This window comes from Cyprinus carpio, chromosome A17, assembly GCF_018340385.1.
Source record: "Cyprinus carpio isolate SPL01 chromosome A17, ASM1834038v1, whole genome shotgun sequence".
NCBI lineage: Eukaryota > Metazoa > Chordata > Actinopteri > Cypriniformes > Cyprinidae > Cyprinus > Cyprinus carpio.
In genome coordinates, this window is record NC_056588.1 from 19,867,439 (window position 1) to 19,888,885 (window position 21,447).

The window sequence follows — 21,447 nt, forward strand, 5'->3', positions numbered from 1 at the left end:
ATAGAATAGATGTAGTTCAATAGCTGCCGCTCTTAACAAAACACTATCCCTAAAACAATGTGATGCATTCTGGGAGACCCAAAAGCATTCTTGAGGTGAATCATATAACTTGGTAACTTGTTATGGGAACATGAATCAAAATACTGTCTGATCAATCGTTAAGATTGAGGGAAAACAAGCAAATATGTATGCAATACATATAAATATATGGTTTATATTTGTATTTAATATACACATTTCCAAAGGATGTGTTGTCTAGAGCCTGTAAATATTATTTTAGTAATTTGAATTGATGGGTGCTTAGATATAGGTACACTCCTCTTGTTGACATTGCAATGCTTTCAGCTCCGTAGTGTCATATGAAAGTAGAATGTTCTGAGCCGGTCATTCCCTTTTTTTCCCAGTTTTCATGCAGTCCCATATCAAGTCTTGAGGTTTGATGATCACAAATAATAAAACATGCCTTTATGACTGAATGTGTTTGTTGCCATCTAAATTATTGTGACAGTTTATGTACACATACAATTTTACATGGAATTCTATAGTCACATAATCTAAACAAGAACAGGAGGGTTTGTAGAAATTTTAGAAGCACTCATAGGACTTTTATTTATTTATTTATTTAAATGTTATTTATTTTGTAAAAACAGGCAGGTAATGGGGGAGATATAGTGTCATTTTTCATTCAAATACATTAAATTAAGTAATCAATGAACTTTCCCAGCTGGCTTCAAATAATCATGAATATGTGACTTTTCTGTTAAATTATTAAAATATTTAATTTCATTCTGACAAAAGGGTTTGTGAATCCCTGACGCCAGTGTTGCGATCATAAACAAGACCAGATCACTATAAATGTGAGTCATTCTTGAAATAAACAGTATAGGTGCTAAAAACTTGATATCGTCGTAGTAAATAAGACTTTTATTTGGACACACGTGTCTTGTTCCGTGTCGTACTATTATCTGATCACCGATTGGTCAGTTTGCGCAGCGACGTCGCTTACGTCATTACGCGTTCTAACGGGCGGACTTTTTCAAAATGGAGGAAAGGCAAACATTTTGGAGGGGAATACAAATATACCAACTAAATGCATTTTTATTCATCATGCGCAAGTCAAAACATCTCACATTTACGGAAAAATAAGGATATTTTGGATAGAATCACCGAATCGTCGGACTGAAGAGGTTATGAAGTGAAAATGAGCGTCTCAATCGGTGACAAAATTGAGGTAAGTTCAGAGACGTTAGCGAGGCCGCTTGCAGCTCGAGAGCCATGCAGCCCGACAGATTATTTAATTCAGTTCTTAGGCTGTATGTATATTTTAAGTTCCCAAAACAGCTAAATGATCCATTGTACGTCTTTACTCAAGTTTGGCTTATGTTTGGGAAACGCAATGTTAAAGACGAAACTTCAGTTCGCAAAATTTAAGCAGTAACGTTACGTTAGTTTAATCAGACTGACAGCCGGTTAAACTACCGCACGGACCTCGCCTTCTGTTCATCCTTCTGCGGTATATATTTAGTGCAGCAAAAGTGTTTTGGGGATTTGGAGCGTGGAGACGGTTGCTAGGCGACGCGCAGTCGAGTCAGTGTCAGGTAGAGTCGCGAGAGAGATGAACAGGTGCAGGTAACTGGTGACGCGTCAACAAAGAGTGCAGACAGTGTGCAACGGGTTGCTTTTTGTTGTTGTCGCCTTTTTAATCCGTGATCGAAACACTGCATGAAACATGTTGGAAGTGATTCAGTCATTCCTGCTAAATTTGACTACCAAAGCAAAAGATCCACGTGAGGACAGAATTTTGGCATCATCTGCGTCTCTTACAATCGAGGTAACGTTAGGAGATTTCATTCTGAGGATTAGTGGCGAAGAAACTCTCAGGGGGGCAGGATCGAGCTCATGGGATTTCCTGAAATCATCTTATTTGATCTGCTGGAATCTAATGTAAACAATTCCTTTTTGTGCTTTAGGACTTCAAGGTTCTCACCTTGTTGGGTAAAGGCTCTTTTGCATGCGTGTACAGAGCAAAATCTGTAAACACAGGCTTGGAGGTGGCAATCAAAATGGTAAGAACCTACTGTGTGCTGTTTAATTAACCGTAGTCCCAGGGTTGTGGCTGTGCGGCATCTGTTCAGAAACGTTCACGGTGCCCCGTGTGTATTTGCAGATTGACAAGAAGGCCATGCACAAAGCTGGCATGGTGCAGAGAGTCATTAATGAGGTGGAGATTCAGTGTCGGTTGAAACATCCGTCGGTTCTAGAGGTGAGTCTAAAACCCTCATCACAGACAGTACTGGTGCTGTACAACTGATGCTCATGTTAGCGTCCAATGAATCTGAATCAAAAAATGTTGACAGTTTATTTTACTTTTAAATGTAAAAAAAGAATTGCACAGTACTATACTGGACATTAAAATCCTAAAGTGTCACATAAAATACTGAATCCAGATATTTTTATAGTGGCTTAATTTTGCAAATGATATTTCATTGGCTACAGAAGTTGGCCCCATTTTCCACATTAATTGTTTAATAAAGTTTTTCAAGACAGTGGAACCCTGGTTTTCAAAGAAAAAAATGGGGTGAATCAATACATAAGAAATAATAAGGTTTGGGGTTATGGTTGGTTTTTTTTTTAACTTTTTTTTTTTAAATACAATTTCTACCTTAAAAAATGTTTTAGGGCTTGTCATGACTAGAAAATGTATATTTATTCTTAAAAAAAGAGTTGTTATATGTTGTTATTATTTTGTGTGTTTTTTAGTGTTTTTTTGCATATTTTTATGGGGTACTTGGTGGTAGAGATACTGTATCTCAATGGGATCTTCCTGGTTAAAAAAAATTATGCTGCATTTGTGGAATATGACATTATTGTGCATATTATGCACATTTTGCAGTGTTTGAAGGAATCTGCTATCCTGAATGACTTTCATTCAAAAAGTAGCTATTGACTAATCCTCTTATTTTCTCTTCTCTGACTCAAGCTGTACAATTACTTTGAGGACAGTAATTATGTGTACCTGGTTCTGGAGATGTGTCACAATGGAGAAATGAGCCGCTACCTGAAGGAGAGGAAAAAACCTTTTACGGAGGAAGACGGTAAGTTCTTCGCTTTTATGCACTCACTTACTTATTGATTAAACAAACAATCATTAATATATTAAAATAATCCAAATCTAATATAAATCAAAATGCTAAAAGTCAATACATTTTGTTTTAAATTGAGGAACATACAGTTTTAGAATAACAATAACAGGGTTTCCGCGGGTCCTTAAGTTTTAAATTGTACAAGAAACTCTTAATTATGATTTCAGGAGGTCTTAAATTTGTGGACGAATACAAATACTAGTTTACAAAATCCAGCAGCACAGTGAACTGTTTTGCACAGCTAAGGCTAAATGGAGATTGCTGACATCGCCTCACACACTCAAGTTCAAGCCAGTTATTACATTAAAAATAGGGGTGCGCCGATCCGTGCTCCTAATGTTATGCTTGATCTGTAAATAAAGATTAATGGTAAAAGGAATTTGTCTTGCTGGAGTTTCGTGCTGTTTCTAAATCGTGTACATTTCTATCAGATCACAACCATGGAGTATAGAGCACTATGATTTGTTCTTCACGTGCACATTAACTAAAATTTAAAACTGTTAAAAGAAAAGGCTCAATAAACTAACATATTTAATAAACTACTCATCAATATCTCTTCACTTTGTGCTTTGAACTTCTCTATGCAGAGTGCTGCGCGCTGTGACTCCGTGTTGCTTCAAGCACATCACTTTGTGCACGGGATGTGCATAAGCGCTTTGTGCCGCTCTGTATTTGGAGCCTTTAGTATTATAATACTTTTGCACAATTAAAGATTATAAATAGCCTTTCTTGTTCGTCGTATCTATCATATGTTGCTGCCTCATTATTCTGCTATGCATTTAAAAGAAATGTCTTTTAATTTATACAGTAGTCAACATTTGAAGTGGATCAAAAAAGTTAATCAAAGTTGTCCTAAGACGAGTATTGTTTTGGTTTTAGGACAACTTTGATGAAAGGTTTTGATATAACTTAAAATGTTGACTTGTGATTTTACAACAATACAAAGAGCAATGTGTAGGCCTACCAGATTTAGTCCTACACTTATTCACCTTTATTTGTTACCCACTAAATAATGTTTTTTTTTTTTCACTAAATGTTTAGGATTTTATAAAATTATTGTGCACTCATTATTTTTCTAGAGTCATTTTTGCGACTGGATTATCCATTAACCTAGTTTATAACCTAGTTTATATAGTCATAGATTATGATTACAGGGCTCCAGACTAACATTTGAGAGCAGTGGCACCAGCGCCACTAAGTTCTACAGAGGGTGGCACCAGGAGCAGATTTGGTAGTGCTTGGGGTGGTGTGCGGGAGTATTAAAATATAGATAATTTTATCATAAAATTACTATTGTTTTGCAATATTAAGTGCAGTTACTAATAATATTACATGTTCATTTCTTGTTTATTTTTCTTTTGTTTATTGTTTATACAGATTTGACAGTAAGGAACTAAGATTAATTTAATAAATACAAAATGGACTTTTATTAACAACGGTAACAGGTGCAAAACCTAATTTTTATATAGAAAATTTATATATTCCACTCTTATTAAATGTACCAATATTCTTTTAGTATATGGAACTGACCGACTTATGTTTAATTTAGTAGCAAATTGAAGAAGTGTTTTTCAAGGCATTGTGACTTTTCTTACTTCATACACAAAAAAAGTGTCAAATTCTGACAAACTCTGATGATTTGGTATTTTATAATAGTGATTTTATAATTTTAAAATATAGAGAAAAAGTAGAAATTACTGCCTTATAAGCCAATAAGTACTCTTCTGCTGCCGTCTACTGGTTATAATTGTGTTTTGATGTGTTTTTTTTTAATTTTACATGAGTGTTTGTTTAAAAGTATATTTTGATAATCTCATTAAAAATGACTTTCAAACTGGATCATTTTAGAGATTTAAAGTGCTGGAAATTGTTGTGTGAAATGCTTGAAAGTCACTGAAAAGTGCTTCAATTGCTCGCTCAAAAAAAAAATCGGTTCGGTATCAGTTCTGAAAAAGTGGTATCTAGCCAGCCCTAATTAAAAATAAGATGGAAAGAAAAAAATATATAGTTTCCATTGATCTAGTCTTTGCATCTGTTTGTTTGATGTTTGAAGCAGGTCTCCTCTGTTGGAATAGAATTGGCTAGATGGCGCTGTCACATCGACCCATGTTTTTACCCTGCAAACACGCAGAGCTGTAAATGTGAAACTGATGGATTGATAAGAAAATAATGCATTATAAAAATCTTAACAGTAACATGTATTTATATGTTATTTAATTAATATAATAATTTATTGATAATAATTGTTTAAATCAATATAATAATTAATACTTTTGGCTCATCCATTTTATTAAAAATGGTATAAAGGCTGAAATGTGAAGTGTATCATTTTCTAAAACTTTTTGTTTTTGTGAAAACTTCATGCGTTTTACAGTTATTTTACAGTTTAATATGTTACTATAGACACTGCCCTACCTTGTTCATTATGGTATTCATTTTATTTGTGCAGGTCTTAAAAATCTGTCTTAAATTCTCAATCTCAAAAAAACCCACCAAACAAACAAAAAGAACCTGTAAACTTTGTCATGATTACAGTCCTAAAATATTGCTGTATCTTGCCTTTAAACATTGTTTTTTATTTTGATTTTGTTTATCAACAGCGAGGCACTTCATGCATCAGATTGTGAAGGGAATGCTGTACCTCCACACTCATGGGATCATGCACAGGGACCTGACTTTGTCCAACCTCCTGCTCACCACCAGCATGAATATTAAAATTGCAGACTTTGGTTTGGCAACGCAGCTCAAGCTTCCCAGTGAGAAGCACTTCACCATGTGTGGGACACCAAACTACATTTCACCTGAGGTGGCTACACGCAGCGCTCACGGCCTGGAGTCGGATGTGTGGTCCCTGGGCTGTATGTTTTACGCTTTCCTCACGAGCAGACCTCCCTTTGACACAGACACTGTCAAACATACCCTCAATAAGGTGGTTCTGGGAGATTATCAGATGCCCACTCACATATCAGCAGAAGCCCAGGACCTGATTCAGCAGCTCTTGCAAAAGAACCCGGCCCTCAGGCCCAGTCTCTCCGCTGTGCTGGACCACCCCTTTATGACTCATACCGGGCCCACCGCAAGCAAAGACTCTGGGAGCAGTGATGGAGGGTCCATAGACAGCGGCATAGTCACCATATCCACGGCCTCCAATGCCACCAATAGTAGCAGCAGCAGCCGGCTACAGAGGGAAACAAGGCAGGTGATTGGCCAGCCTTTACCCAATCGCATGGTGCCGATCCGCAGCCACTCCCATCATTCCACCAGCTCCAGTTTTAAGAGCGGGCAAGATTGGCAGCCAAATTTACAAGATGATTTATCAAGGATGGGTATAGGGAAAGTTCCCATGGGTGCTGACAGCAGAAGGCCTCATTCTCGCTACTTGAGACGGGCTCACTCATCAGATCGATCTGGTGCTGGGTTTAGCAACACTCCACAGGAGGCAGAGCTGGAAAGATGCCACTCTGAAGAGATGCTTCCAGGGTCTGGACAATTCTTTTCATCAACCTCCAGTTACAGAAATATGCCCCGTGGCTGCTCTGAGCAAGGGCGCCTACCTTCTCCACCTGTAAAACAGCCTGCAAAGTAAGAGGCGGTGTGATTCTATCAAAAATGACCGCAAAGTTTAATAATGCATTGAGCGCAGTTGACATATTTGCATTTCAGCATTATTACAATGTATTTTTTTTGTAATGTAATTAGTGCTTTTTGTTCCCCACCCCTTCTCAGTCCGGGATCATCTTTGTCTTCATCCACCCATTCAATGAGGACTCATGTGCCTGATTCCCAAACACAGGCCTGGTTCAGCTGCGATGGTAAAATTCCCATCAGAATTCAGAGTTTAAGGAATATTTCAGGAAAAATTAACATTCTGCCATCATTTACTCTTGTGTTGTTCCAAACCTATGGCGCTCCATACGACCAGGATTATTATAGTTAATTAAAACTAATAATACATTTTATTTAGCTTAAGTTAATATACTTAACTAAAACTAAAATCTGAAGTAAATAAATAACTATAGACAATTATAATTTGAGGCCACCTTCATGTTTTTCCCTCTGTATGTCATTTTTTTTCTTTTAGAAAATAAAAGGTGATATTTTATAGATTGTCCAGGATTCTAATTTAGTACAATGAGAATAGATAGTGGTTTACACTGCCAAAATCTTCATAAAAGAATAAAAAAAACTAAAGTAGTCCATGGAACTCTGCACTATAGTCCAATCTTCTGAAGCCATGTGATAGATTTTTATAAGAAACTGAACAATATTAGGGAGCTAATGTTGTTTAACATGTCAAACTTGGTTTGGCGCTTCATGAGGCGTCATGTTTAAATATGCACAAACATAACTGAGATTTTAAAAGCTACAGTATACATGAGGCAAAGATAGTAACTTAGTTTTGACCTGATTTTAATCAAAGCTATTATTTAGCTTCAGAAGACTTGGAATGTAATACTTGAGACATAAATTGTTTTTATGGTTGTATGGAAGAGCAGTGTGAATAATCTTCAAAACACATTTTTGTCCCATGGAAGAAAGAAATACAGGTTTAAAAGGAAATGAGAAAATTCTGCTAGAATTAATAAAGTATTACTTTAGTATGACTTTTTGTAAAAAGCCTCAGGACTTTGAGATATATTAGGTTCCTAAACCTTAAAACATTTTTACTTCTAGGACCGTTCAAGAGGCCAGCGGACCTGAGCAGTCACAGCAGCAGTGGCAGTTTCCACTCTGGACGAGGGCCAGTCGGGACACAAACCTCCTGCAGTGACAAACCCAGCGGCCTTCACTCTCAGCAGCAACCAAACCTTTTCCCCCACAACAATCCAGGGCCCTGCAGGGAAGATGGGTTTGGATCAGGACACGTGTCAGAATCTCAGGGCTACTCAGATGCACAGTTTCTGGGTCCACCCCTCTCCAAAGGCAAAGCAAACACAGAGAAGAAGGAGAAAGTGTTCCCTAAGAAGAGCTTCCCACCACTCTGTGCTGTCAGACTCAAGCCCATTAGACAAAAGACCAAAAATGCTGTGGTGAGTGAAGCCATTAATGTCTTATAACCACTTATTATTATATTGCCTTGTGAAACCATACTCCCATTTCACTTTGAGTTTAGAGCACTTGGGAGAACCTGTACGTTATTAGCTAGAATTTCTGATTTAGATCAAGATGTGTATTTCCTCTCTAGGTCAGTATCCTGGATTCTGGAGAGGTGTGTATGGAGCTGCTGAAGGGACAAGGAGCTCAGGAGAGAGTCAAAGAAGTACTTAGGATATCCTGTGATGGATCCATGGTGAGGCACTAAAACTCACTAATTCATGTAATGTAATTAATGTAATACATACTGCTGTTCAAAGTTTTGGGTCAGTGAGATTTGTTTTAATGAAATTCCTTCATTCATTAAATCGATCAGAAGTGCCCATAAAGACATTTATAATGTTATAATGAGTATTTGTCATTAGTGGAGAAAATGATGAATATTTGTGAATCTCTAATTCACATGCTCTCTCTTTTTTTTTTTTTTTTTTTTGTGCACTGTGTTTTTAGGTTACAGTGTACCAGCCCAATGAAGGCAAAGGCTTCCCTGTGTTAGACCATCCACCCTCACCACCTGAAGACATTCTCATCTGCAGCTATGAGGACTTACCAGGTACAGCACCATACAAGACTTCAGTAAAGTGATGATAATGCTTTTGAAAGGGTGATGTGTTTATAATATTTGTTTCCCTCAGCTGTCTCTAACTCACTTGTATTTACTGCAGAAAAATACTGGAAGAAATATCAGTATGCCACGAAGTTTGTTCAGTTGGTGAAATCGAAGACCCCTAAAGTCACGCTATACACAAAATTTGCCAAGTGCATGTTGATGGAGAACACTCCTAATGCAGACCTGGAGGTGTGCTTCTATGATGGTGAGCGGCACAGATGATTCAGTAGTAACATCTCAGCAGAATGAACTGCGTGTAGTGCTGATTGTAGCTGATTTAGGCTTAAGGAACCTTTTTTTCAACCTTTAGGTGCAAAAACCCATAAGACGAGTGAACAGGTGCGTGTGGTGGAGAAGAACGGGAAATCGTATACAGTGAAGGGTGACGTTGGGCTGAGCGGACTGAGTCCTGAGTGCAGACTCTACATGGAGCTCTCTGAGGAGGTACTGCATTACTGCGTCATGTTTTCTACTTTGTGAAAGCACGACTTGACATGTTTAAGAGTAAAATTGACATTGTGCATTTTGATAGATGCACATTCAGTGCTTGGATGTTTATATTAGGTCTTTCAAAGAGCAGGTGGTTCTTCCTGCTATGCTAACCATGATTCAAAGCTTGTTTTTTGTTGTTGTTCTTAGGGGCATCGAATGTGTCTGTCTTTGGAAGCGGCCATCACTGCTGAGGAGCAGCGAAGCGCTAAGAACACTCCATTCTTTCCCATCACTATTGGCAGGTGAGGCTTAAAATCTGTCACCAGAACTAAAAACCCTATTGGTTGCGATTAAAAGTCAGTCTCACATTCACTATCTTATGCTCCACCAGGAGACCCACCAATCCAGCCTTTTCAGCTTCTCAGCCTCAGTGTTCATCTGAGTCTTGCCCAGCAGCACCTGCAGAGGTTGCTCAGGTGTGCCTCAGTCCGCCCCAGCCACCCCACATCACTCCATCAGTACGTCATGCATGCACATTATCCCAAAGCACATCAGTTTTGGTATTTCAGAGTGTGTCCCACTCTGAAATTAAATGTTTCATTAACATTAACTTATGCCTTTCCCTTTAGATGATTTCCTATGTGGGATCAGACTTCACCACAGCTAGTGTGGCTAAAGGCAGCTCACCCCAATCAGGCAAAGATGAACGCACCATTAACACGGGAAAGGTGCTCAAGTCCATTTTTGTACCTAACATCGGCTGGGCCTCTCAGGTAAACTGTTTGACTAGATGATTTTTTTTTTTTTTTTTTTTTTTTTTTATTATTATTTTTATTATAATAATAATTATAATTAATGTGTGTAAATAAATAATATATATATATATATATATATATATATATATATATATATATATATATATATATATATATATATATATATATATATATATATATATTATAAGCATTTAAGTGTTTATTTATTCATTCTTTTTTAGTTAACTACTGGTGAGGTATGGGTTCAGTTTAATGATGGATCCCAGCTGATGGTCCAAGTTGGTGTCTCTTGCATCACTTTTACTTCCTCTGATGGACACATCACCAGGTAAAGCTTGTTATAAAGAAATAAATATTATTTAAGAACCATGACACTGCATTTGCAATGTATGTAACTTCTATTATGCATAATCAAATTGTGCATATAATTTTTTTTATTGCAAAACAAGGCCAAGGACATTTATAAAGACTGTAATCGAGGTTTTTGATTGTATGTTGTGTTTAAGAATGAATGCTGGCAGAGATACTGCTCTGAATTCCTTTGCTTTTTGTTTCCTTTCAGATATAAAGAGAATGAGAAGTTACCAGAGCTGGTCAAAGAGAAGCTTCACTGTCTGTCCAGCATCCTGGGCCTCCTCGCCAGCCCTGCTGTCAGACGCTGAGAGCACTAAACACAAATAAACCTGTGCATCGTTGTCGGAAGAACTTTTTTTTTTTTTTTTTGTCAAATTCTCATGAATGTGCTTTGAGTGTTTGTAAATACATTTTTAAACCTTTGTACATATAGTCCCAAAGATTATGAAAATTATATATTTTTTATGTTGTACATAATGGGTTTCCTGTTTTTGTCTAGTGTATTTAGTTTGTGCATAGTGCCTTTATTTTTGTGTATCAGTTCTGCTAAGCGCTTCAATGAAATGTTAGCTGTACAAACATACAAGCATTAAACATCTGCTGCCTGCTGTGTTATTGCTTTTTGTGTCTTCTGTGTTTATTTAAAGCACATGTGGGCAGGATTTATACTGTTCAACTGGTTACTGATAATGACAAAATGCTAATTAAAATATAAATGGATGAATCCCACAAAAAATTGACAAGATATTTTAGTCTTTCACCCCAAAATCTTGAGATAAGAATATGTTTAATAAAGATAAAATTTATTTTTAGTTTCCTTTTGAGATGCAAAAAAATTCTCATGCTCAATGTATTACATTTTTTAAGAATTTTGTGATGTTCACTTGTTATATCATGGTAGTACATGTATTTAATTTTTGCTTTTATTTTTTGAAATAAGTTTTAAATTATTAAATACCATTTAAAAGTTTGGAGTCTGTTCTCTTATGCTCTCCAAAGGCCGCATTTAATTGATTAAAAATACAGTAAAAACAGGAATATTGTGAAATATTATTGTACTTTATGTAGCTATGTTCTATTTTAATATATTTTAAAATGTTATTTATTCCTGTGATGGCAAAGCTGAATTATCAGCAGCCACTACTCCAGTCTCAGAGGATCCTGTTTTAGACCCTCAAAATCAAACATTACCAAGAAAATGTAAATATTTTGTATAAAATAAATACAACAACTGTTGTTTACAAAGATACTTTGAACAAGTATTTTCCATTGCGTTCTCAAACAAAAACAACTACACGCAGGGGCGTCGGACTGGGGGTAAAACCAGTACTGATTACCAGGGCCCCAAAGTAAGAGAGGGCCCTTGAAAAATCTGGAATATATTTTATATTATCTGGATATTTTCACTTCTCGATCGCTTTGCACTGGCGCCCCCTTGCGGCAACCTTCATTCACAGTCGCTTCAGCGGCAGCAAGGCGCCGAGCGGTAACGTTACAAACCTCCTGTCATGCTTTAGGAGGAACATACACGCACACACGCACAAGCTAGCCGGACTTAACTGAGCCCAGCCCCACCTCAGGAGGAGGCTGTGCTCGCTCTCTAGGCGTCTGGATTGAGAGCAGATCGCATTCGATCCATCTGATCATCACCAGAGCGCCTTTAATTCTCAGTCTCCGCTACAGACAGACAGCTACACGAGTCATGGAGACCAGACTGCCCTCCAGCTAGCTAACTGCTATCCGGTCGGAGCCCGAAAACATGCGCTAGACAGGTATTTACTCTGCTGCATCTGCTCTTTCGGTGTCCACAGGGGAGAAAACACGACTTGAAGATTTCTGACATCCATCAGTGAGACGTGAGATGATCTGAATGTGAAAGTAACGTTAAGTGGAGCGCTAGCTTGTTTGCGCTGCTGGTGAATGGGTTGTTTATGGCGGATTTCGAGAGTCCTCCGGGGTCTCTAGTATTGCTTTCTGTTTTCAAAAATGAACAGAATATGTATAAGGACCAGATTCAACTGTATTTCTATTCAATGATACTGTGAGAGTAAGACTTAAAGCAGAAGAGAAACATGGGCTGTGTCTCTAATTCTAGTGAGCTGCCTTCCTGGACAGCATTGGTGGGCATCAAGGCGCTTTCTAACGAAAGGAAAGTTTCAACTCTCACTTGAAGAATCGTATCTTCGAATCACGTTCGAACTAGTCTGTGATGCATCAAATGTTCGAATCTTCCGTTCAGACTTATGTTTTATTGGTCGATTATTCGAATAGAACTCGCATATGATGATGCATCGATTTCTTTTCAGACTGAAGCGCCATACTCATCTGTGATGCTTTGGAATGTTCGAACTTGCATAATCAGATATTCGAATAACATTTTTAAATGCATGATGTGAAATCTTTTTTTTTTTTAAATACTTGTGAATCGAATTTTCAAATCTGATGTTTGGACTCGCAAATACTGCATTGAACTCTCCCATTGAATGTTTGAATAGAAAGCTCGAACTCGCACATTACATTTACATTTAGTCATTTTACAGACGCTTTTATCCAAAGCGACTTACAATTGGGGGGATACGTAAAGCAATTCTTCTTAAAGAGGCAAACGGACACAGGAAGTGCTTGTAATACAAAGTTTTAGACATTGTTCAAATAAGTACAAGCTGGAAAAGAAGGAATAAATAAAGAGAGGGGTTTTTTTTACGATGAAGCCAAGTAGTTTCGAAAGAGATGAGTTTTCAGCTGTCGTTTGAAAATTGTCAGGGATTCCGCATTCCGGATAGGGGTGGAAAGATCATTCCACCAGCCAGGAATGGTGAGGGAGAATGTTCTGGAAAGTGATTTTGAGCCTCTGTGATGGTACCACGAGGCGTCGTTCACGTGCGGATCTCAGACTTCTGGAGGGGATGTAGATTCGTAGTAGTGAGTGGAAGTAGGGGGGTGCTGAGCACATGATTAATCGGATGTTCAACTTGAATGTCTGGACTTGCACAATTATGAATGGAATGGAATCAAATATTTCAAAGTTACATATGATGCAACAATTAAATCTTAACACAGATATGATGCATCTAATGTTCAAATTTAACTTTCAAGACTAATTAATCTGTAAAATTTTTAAATAGTTAGTTCATGTTTGAAATGGGGTATAATGCACTGTATTGTATGATCAAAATGAATTTGACTCTGAATTTTTAACTCGCAAATGATGCAGCAACTTTTCAAATCAAGGCTCTGAATTCGCCCATGATTCTTTAAAGACTGTATTTAATGTTTAAACTGAACCTTCACACTTGAATATGATGCTTTGAATGTTCGACTCAAAAATTTTGAACTCGCATAGAATGCACTGGATGTTTAAATCAAATCTTAAAGGGACGGTTCACCCCAACATGCAAATTTAGTCATTTACATCACCATAATGTTGGTTTAAAAGGTTTTGTAGTCGGTTAGAATGCATCTCAATTACTTTGAATGGAGTGACGTCAAGCATTGGCGAAATGAATTGTGGGTCCGTTGCATCGCGTTGGGTCAAAATTTTTAAATCAGTTGCAGAATGCTCAGCGAAATGCTATTGCATTTGCGTTGGGTCCGTTGCTCGCGGCAGAAGTTGAAAACCGTCCTCCAATCAGATCGCCTTATGCAAATACCCTAGCGCAGACACTAGCCAATCGCATTCATGCGACACCAGAAAACTAATATGATTAGCTGTTGTCACTAAGAAGGTCGCGTTAGCACCAAGCTTCAGAAATGCCCTCATTCAAGCGTTAACGCTGGAGCCCCGTGTGAATGGGCCGTATGAGTTTCTTTCTTTTGTGCAACACAAAAGAAGATATTTTGAAGAATGTTGATAACCAAACACTTGATGGAACCCATTGACTTCCATAGAATGGAAAAAGTACTATGGAAGTTAATGGTTACCGGCAACTGTGAGGTTACCCAAATACCTCAAAATATCTTCTTTTGTCTTGATGGAACCCATTGACTTCCATAGAATGGAAAAAGTACTTCATGTGAACTTTCACATTTATAACTTTTGAGTCAAATTTTTAAATAGTTCAGATGTCTGAAATAGAATATAGTGCATTGCTTTGCATGATTAAAACAAATTTTTGAATGAAACCTTTGATTCCCATTATATTTTAATACAACATTAATACCTGTATATGATCCATCTTATGTTTAAATTCAGTTTAGCTTGGCGGTTCACTAGGTTTCTTGTAAAATCCATGGAGATTCACAGCGTAGCTTGAGCATTGTTTTGGACAGAACAGGTTTTGTACATTAACAGATATGTTTTTGTTTTTTTTTAGTTTTGAGTTTTTGTTTTTATGTGTTTTTTTTTTAACTCTTATAGGTTTTTTTTTTTTGGTTTTGTTATTATTCTCTATTTTGTTTTTCTTGACAGGGTATTACAAGAAGACTGTTTCCTGTTTTTTTTCACTGGAGTGACACGGCTGTCACATCTGGCCATCAGCAGCCGAAGATGCAGACTTTCCTGAGAGGCAGACGAGTGGGCTACTGGCTCAGCGAGAAGAAGATGAAGAAACTCAATTTCCTGGCCTTTGCAGAGATGTGCAGGTGAGAGGCCACCATCGATCCATCAGCCTGCATGTATTTCCATGGAGGAGCACAGCAGGTGCCTGTTGCTGTTGGGCATTTGCTGCACTTGTGGTCAGCGGTTCATCAAAAACAGCTGTTTTCTGTGCCTGCTTTTGCTCCATTATCGGTCTGTTGCTTGACTGATCAGTTGATCGAGGTGTTTGAATAAAAAGGTGTAGCGGGCTTGCTCATGCATGGTGATGTTTTCTTCATTGCGCATGTTAGAAAGGACTTTGAACTGTGGTTGAGAAAGATCCAGGAAGGTTGCTTGAGGTTGTGTAATACAGTGCAGCAGAGAGGGATGTTAACATAAGATATATTTTAACATACAGACCGTTTTTGTGGAAGTGTCTCATAAGCAGAAATTGTTGCTTAGGTTGACAGGCCGTGCATCTGATTTAAGAAGCGTGTGAATTCTGTGACTCGGACAACACTAAATAAAATAGCAAAAATAATCAATTTTGCAAGTTTTAAATGGGCTGCTCCTAACAGTTCTCCGTTCTGCTGCTTGTTGGGTAAATGGTTAACCCTGTTCCATGCACACGCCATTGGTTGAGCCAATCTTGACATGTCGGGCTGGTCAAGTTACTTGAGCAATCAAAAGATGAATTGTAGAGGAGAGATGTGTTGATATTTTCTGAGCAATCAGATTGTTTTTTGTTTGTTTGGTTTTGGATGATAAAACATCTCCTATACTTAAACTGACTAAGGCCCCATTTACACTGCATGGTTCAAGTGACCCAATTCCGATTTTTTCCTCTCATGTGGCACAGATCGGATATGACCGGTGAACGTGTAAGCAGGAAAAACCCCGCATGGATTCCGATTTTCTCAGATCGGATTCAGGCCTCATTCATATGTGATTAATAAATCGGATATGAATCAGATACGTGCATTTGCGTGTGCCATGTAAGCAGACAAATCGGATATTCCCCAGTAAATGTGAGTCGTACGTCATTAAAAAAGTGACGTCAACTCAGGTGGACACCACCAACTGAGATCACATGACTTATTATAGGCATGATGGAGGACGAAGGATACACACAGTGGAGCAATGCGGAGGTTTCATGTCTTTTAAGTCCTCTTTTTTTCTCTGTCGTACGTGACCAATGTTTTGCTGATTTTTTTTGTTGACTTTTCAAAATATTGTGGAAAGCAAAACACTGTATAATTTTATTTGCATTTGCATCCATTGTATTTCGTGCTGTTTTACTTCCTTTTCCGGGTCAGAAATTGTCTACGTTTGTATTTTCAGCAGTGTATAGTGTAAATGTAAAAATCGGCCTGTACGGTTCATTTAAAAGTCTACTGTACAGCGGGTCATCAAAAAACAAAGAGGATTTTTTCACGAATCAGCAGTGCATCGCTCCAATCGGACCTGCAGTGTATCAGATCTAAAAGACAGAGCTGAGTTTTTTATCTGCAATGATAAAATTTTTCATGAGGATATTCATTAGGGCCCCATTTACACTAGTCGCACCCTTTTGTTTTCAAAAAGAGCGCGCCTGTCCGCGGAGGAGGAACTTTTCCTAAATAGGCCTGCGTTTTTAGACAAGTCTAGCTCCCGCTTTTTTAGTTTGAAAACTCCGGCTGCAATATGACCCTGCTGACCCAGTTTTAGTTTGAAAACTCCGGGGTTGCGTTTCAGTGTAAACGGACCAAAACGGAGACTTTCAAAAATTATGGCGTGGCTTCCCATGTGATCTCTGCGTATCCTTGACGACTGTGTAACTGTATCATAAACAGTAACATGGATGAAATCTGTCGAGTATGTTGCTGTATTGTTTTGCCATGACTCCCAATCAACATTTTTGGCCGCCTTGGCCACCTTTTAATATATAGGTAACTTTAAAGGAATACTCCATTGCAAAATGAAAATTTTGTCATTATTCACTTACCACCATGTCATTCCAAACCCGTAAAAGCTTTGTTCGTCTTCGGAACACATTTTAAGATATTTTTGGATGAAAGCTTGTGATGGTGATGTTTTATTAACCCTCTGGGGCCTGAAGGTGTTTTGGGAGCCTAGAGAAGTTTTGACATGCCCTGATATTTGTTTTTTTCAGTTGCTTGCAAACACATAAAGTCTAATAACACTGTAATCAGCACAAACTGGGCTACAATAATATGTGAGCAGCATGTATGTACATAATTGTGTTTTTGAGAAAGCGACGTTTATGCATGGTTTGTGTGATGGTTAGTTTTTGAAGTCACTGAAATAAGGCAATAAAACACCTAGAGAACATTTGTTCACAAGACTTTAGAGAACAGATTTTGAAGCCTAAGAGTTTTTGCTTTAAAATGATGTGAAAAATCATCTTGATTACTCGCTCACAGAAAACAATATATTGATTTACATTTTTTAAGACACTTTTTGTGTAGGAAAGGTATATGCGAGAAGGCGTCAACTATCCTGCATAATGCTGTGATTCACACCTGAGAAGACAAAGACCCGCATAATTAGCTGCATAATGAGCCATTCAGCCAGGTGTGTGACTGTGAGAGAAGAGTACAATCTTACATTCTTACTGACATTAAGCTAGCAACAATATTTTTTTATATCGTATTGCTGTTTATGTTATATAACATAAAAAAAAACATCCTGGCATGGTGAGACATTTCGATGCTGTAAATGAAACATTATAATGTTTCACTTGATTATACATTTAGTCAGGAATTATAGTTTGAAAAAAGTCTAGCTAGTAAAATGTGTACAGGTTATGTGAAAACTAATACAAGTAGGATGATAAAAAAAAGACTTAATCATGTTTAGGATCTCTGCTTGATCAAGCTGCTGCATCAATAATCCAAAGGTAATCCAAAGCTTCTTGAGGGGAATTCTTTCTTATTTGTCACAACAAGTCTTTTCTGCGGTGAATTCAGTCTCATTCCTCTCAGCCCGAAGTGCAAAGTAAAATGTAAAAAACTTGCTGCTTTCTTTGTTGTTATGGGGCGTTTACCCGCCGCGACCATTATAATGCCAATAGCGCGCTCGTTGCGTGGGCGTGGTCGCATTATATATACAGGTGCTGGTCATATAATTTGAATATCATCAAAAAGTTGATTTATTTCACTAATTCCATTCAAAAAGTGAAACTTGTATATTATATTCATTCATTACTCACAGACTGATATATTTCAAATGTTTATTTCTTTTAATTTCGATGATTATAACTGACAACCAAGGACAATCCCAAATTCAGTATCTAAGAAAATTAGAATATTGTGAAAAGGTTCAATATTGAAGACACCTGGTGCCACACTCTAATCAGTTAATTAACTCAAAACCCCTGCAAAGGCCTTTAAATGGTCTCTCAGTCTAGTTCTGTAGGCTACACAATGATGGGGAAGACTGCTGACTTGACAGTTGTCCAAAAGACGACCATTAACACCTTGCACAAGGAGGACAAGACACAAAAGGTCATTGCAAAAGAGGCTGGCTGTTCACAGAGCTCTGTGTCCAAGCACATTAATAGAGAGACGAAGGGAAGGAAAAGATGTGGTAGAAAAAAGTGTACAAACAATAGGGAAAACCGCACCCTGGAGAGGATTGTGAAACAAAACCCATTCAAAAATGTGGGGGAGATTCACAAAGAGTGGACTGCAGCTGGAGTCAGTGCTTCGAGAATCACTACGCACAGACGTATGCAAGACATGGGTTTCAGCTGTCACATTCCTTGTGTCAAGCCACTCTTGAACAACAGACAGCGTCAGAAGCGTCTCGCTTCAAAAAGGACTGGACTGCTGCTGAGTGGTCCAAAGTTATGTTCTCTGATGAAAGTAAATTTTGCTGAAGAGCTAAAGGCCACTATCAGAGCAACCTGGGCTCTCATAACACCTGAGCAGTGCCACAGACTGATCGACTCCATGCAACACCGCATTGCTGCAGTAATTCAGGCAAAAGGAGCCCCAACTAAGTATTGAGTGATGTACATGCTCATACTTTTCATGTTCATACTTTTTAGTTGGCCAAGATTTCTAAAAATCCGTTCTTTGTATTGGTCTACTATTGTAATATTACAATTGTAATTGTAATATTCTAATTTTCTGAGATACTGAATTTGGGATTTTCCTTAGTTGTCGGTTATAACCATCAAAATTAAAAGAAATAAACATTTGAAATATATCAGTCTGTGTGTAATGAATGAATATAATATACAAGTTTCACTTTCTGAATGGAATTAGTGAAATAAATCAACTTTTTGATGAAATTCTAATTATATGACCAGCACCTGTAATGAAGGGAGACGTGAAAGACTAGACATCGCGTTGGTTTCATATGGATTACTTTATCACAGAATATTTTTTTTTGGTAGCACTTAGTCAGTTTAAAAGTAGACATGTCAAGCTTCCTATAGATCTATCTCTCACGTCTCTGTGTTGAGTAGTCTCTGAGTTACAGTTCATTTTAATGACGCGTTTCTAAATGAAGATCACCACAGACCAAGGCTGCAGACAGCGCAGTCTGTTTGTTTTCTTTATTTTATAAATGCACAAAGTTTTGTTGTTATCATGTGCGTAAACAAATAAAAGTAGACCCTTTACAGATTCGATTGATGTATTGCTCTTATCTGTACGATCAAAACTGAAAGTGTAAATTAAGTTCTTTTCAGGGTTATCAGGAGAAAATGCCTCAAAACGCATATTTGCGTTAGTCGGCCACAGAGGGTTAATACAGAAAGCACATACTCTTTCTTCTGCTCTCTCCCTTACAAACGCACACACATACAGTTCTGACACATACAGAAACATACACTAGCTGCTCTGGGGATTTTATCAGTAAAATAGTTTAGCAACTTAAAAGCTCCTTGTCATTTCTCACTGGCGAAGTTGTAACGGCATTTTTGAAGCAGATGTACTTGCAGTTTCACTATTAGTAGAGATGCTGCTTTCGAACCATGTTGAGAGACTCACAGACTCGGCTAATTCTCTCTTTCTCTTTCATAACTGCATCAATAACTGCATTACTATCAATGGCTCAAGCCTCCGTTACTAGCTCTAAAATGAATCCTACACACAAGAGCGTTTTAAGGACAAAAATATAATATAATATTTGAGGTGTGATAACTAGTATAAGCAGAATAATTCAGTCTGGTCTGTTAAATTATTAGACAATAATGCACTCCTGAGGTGTATGGACTGTTATTCCTTTCATATTGCATTTAAAATATTATTTAAAATGTACATAATTATTGAATTAGTTGTATTAGAAGGCATCGTCCTGAGTATTATTCTTAAGAAAATATTTTTTTTTTGTGTGTGTGTGTGTGTGTATTTCTTATTGTGTTATTGTTTATATTCTGTAATTAGCTCTTATAATTAGTCCTAAAGTGTTTTTAGGACAAAGCTATTTAGGGTCCAGAATATCACCTTCACTCTCTTTTGACTTGGACTAGTAAGCAACCACCTATCAACTGGTGATAAGAGAACACCTTAGCAACTGAACAGCAATGCCCTGGCAACCACTTTTAAGACCTTAACATTGTAAGCATTGGTGGTGAGAATAGGTTTTTTTTTTTTTTTTTTTTTTTTTTTTTTTTTTTTTTTTAAACAGTCCTTTCTTTGCCCCCAGAAAAAAAAGATTTTTTTTTTTTTTTTTTTTTTTAAAGAGTCCTTTCTTTGCCCCCAGAAAAAAAAGGTCCTTTCTTTGCTGTCAGGGGTAGTTTGTTTGTTTGTTTTGTGAGCGTGTTAAAATATTTGCAGTATTTCCTTCAAGCCTGTGTTTTGTTCTGCTCTGAATGTGTTTTGGCTAAAGCATCTCTGCTATCCAAACTGTGATACCCTTGAATGATTTTCCATGGTGCGTGTAGGTGACCAGTCTTGGTCTGGCTGGGTTTTAACACTGTTCCAGCACTTTTATTCCCTATGACTCTGCATTCAGGCAGATTGGCTTACTCCTCATCGAAGGCCCCTGGATTATTAGCCAGCAGGCAGAGAGAGAGTGAATGAGTGAGTGAGAGTTGGCATTAAAAAAAAAACACTCTTGGAAACGATGCTCATGAGTGTTGTGTTTGTATGGACCGCGCAACCCGAGAAAACCAAACTGCGGGACCGACAAAGGGTTAAGGTTACACACAGGGCTTTGTGTGTGTTGTAAATGTGTGTGGTGTATTGAAAGATTGTGTGTGTGGTTGGTCTTTTTTTTGTCTTACGCGCTGCTCGTTGTGCCCCACTGTCACTGTCTCCGGCTGAATGAACTATTGTTTAATGTGTGAAGCTAGCATTGCATCGGATTTCCTCAGTGGCTGTGACTGTGTGAGGAATTGTGTGACTGTAGAAAGTGAAGGAAAGCCGGAATACAAAAATGTGATCACTGTAAGCGGTGAACTCTGTCAGCCAGTCAACAAAGAGGGATATGTTTTTGCATGTTACGCACATTAGTACGTATTTTTTACTTCACTCAAACCTCACTCATCATTTACTCACCCTCGTGGCA

The 21,447-nt window shown here is 37.7% G+C and overlaps 2 protein-coding genes across 3 annotated transcripts in view; both read left to right on the forward strand.

Annotated features, from left to right (window-relative positions):
* Nucleotides 1-997: 997 nt before the first annotated feature.
* Nucleotides 998-11,019, forward strand: LOC109072007 (serine/threonine-protein kinase PLK4-like). Of its 2 annotated transcripts, none has more exons than XM_042774352.1 (16): nt 998-1,231; nt 1,971-2,066; nt 2,168-2,263; nt 2,981-3,095; nt 5,744-6,725; nt 6,870-6,955; nt 7,818-8,173; nt 8,329-8,433; nt 8,688-8,790; nt 8,903-9,052; nt 9,158-9,291; nt 9,487-9,581; nt 9,671-9,797; nt 9,909-10,052; nt 10,277-10,383; nt 10,618-11,019. In XM_042774352.1, exons 1-16 carry the CDS (start codon nt 1,202-1,204, stop codon nt 10,715-10,717), a joined length of 2,826 nt encoding a protein of 941 aa, XP_042630286.1. In that variant the 5' UTR covers nt 998-1,201; the 3' UTR covers nt 10,718-11,019. The 2 variants fall into 2 exon arrangements, with proteins under 2 accessions (XP_042630286.1, XP_042630285.1); XM_042774351.1 differs by lacking the exon at nt 998-1,231 and adding an exon at nt 1,291-1,831.
* Nucleotides 11,020-11,853: 834 nt separating this feature from the next.
* The window catches only part of LOC109081343 (inositol-tetrakisphosphate 1-kinase-like), a 53,190-nt gene continuing 43,596 nt past the window's right edge, over nt 11,854-21,447 (forward strand). Inside the window, exons 1-2 of the mRNA XM_042774353.1 lie at nt 11,854-12,181; nt 14,818-14,990. Of these exons, the coding sequence (XP_042630287.1) occupies nt 14,896-14,990 (95 nt within the window). The 5' untranslated portion in view covers nt 11,854-12,181; nt 14,818-14,895. The remainder of the gene's footprint in view (nt 12,182-14,817; nt 14,991-21,447) is intronic.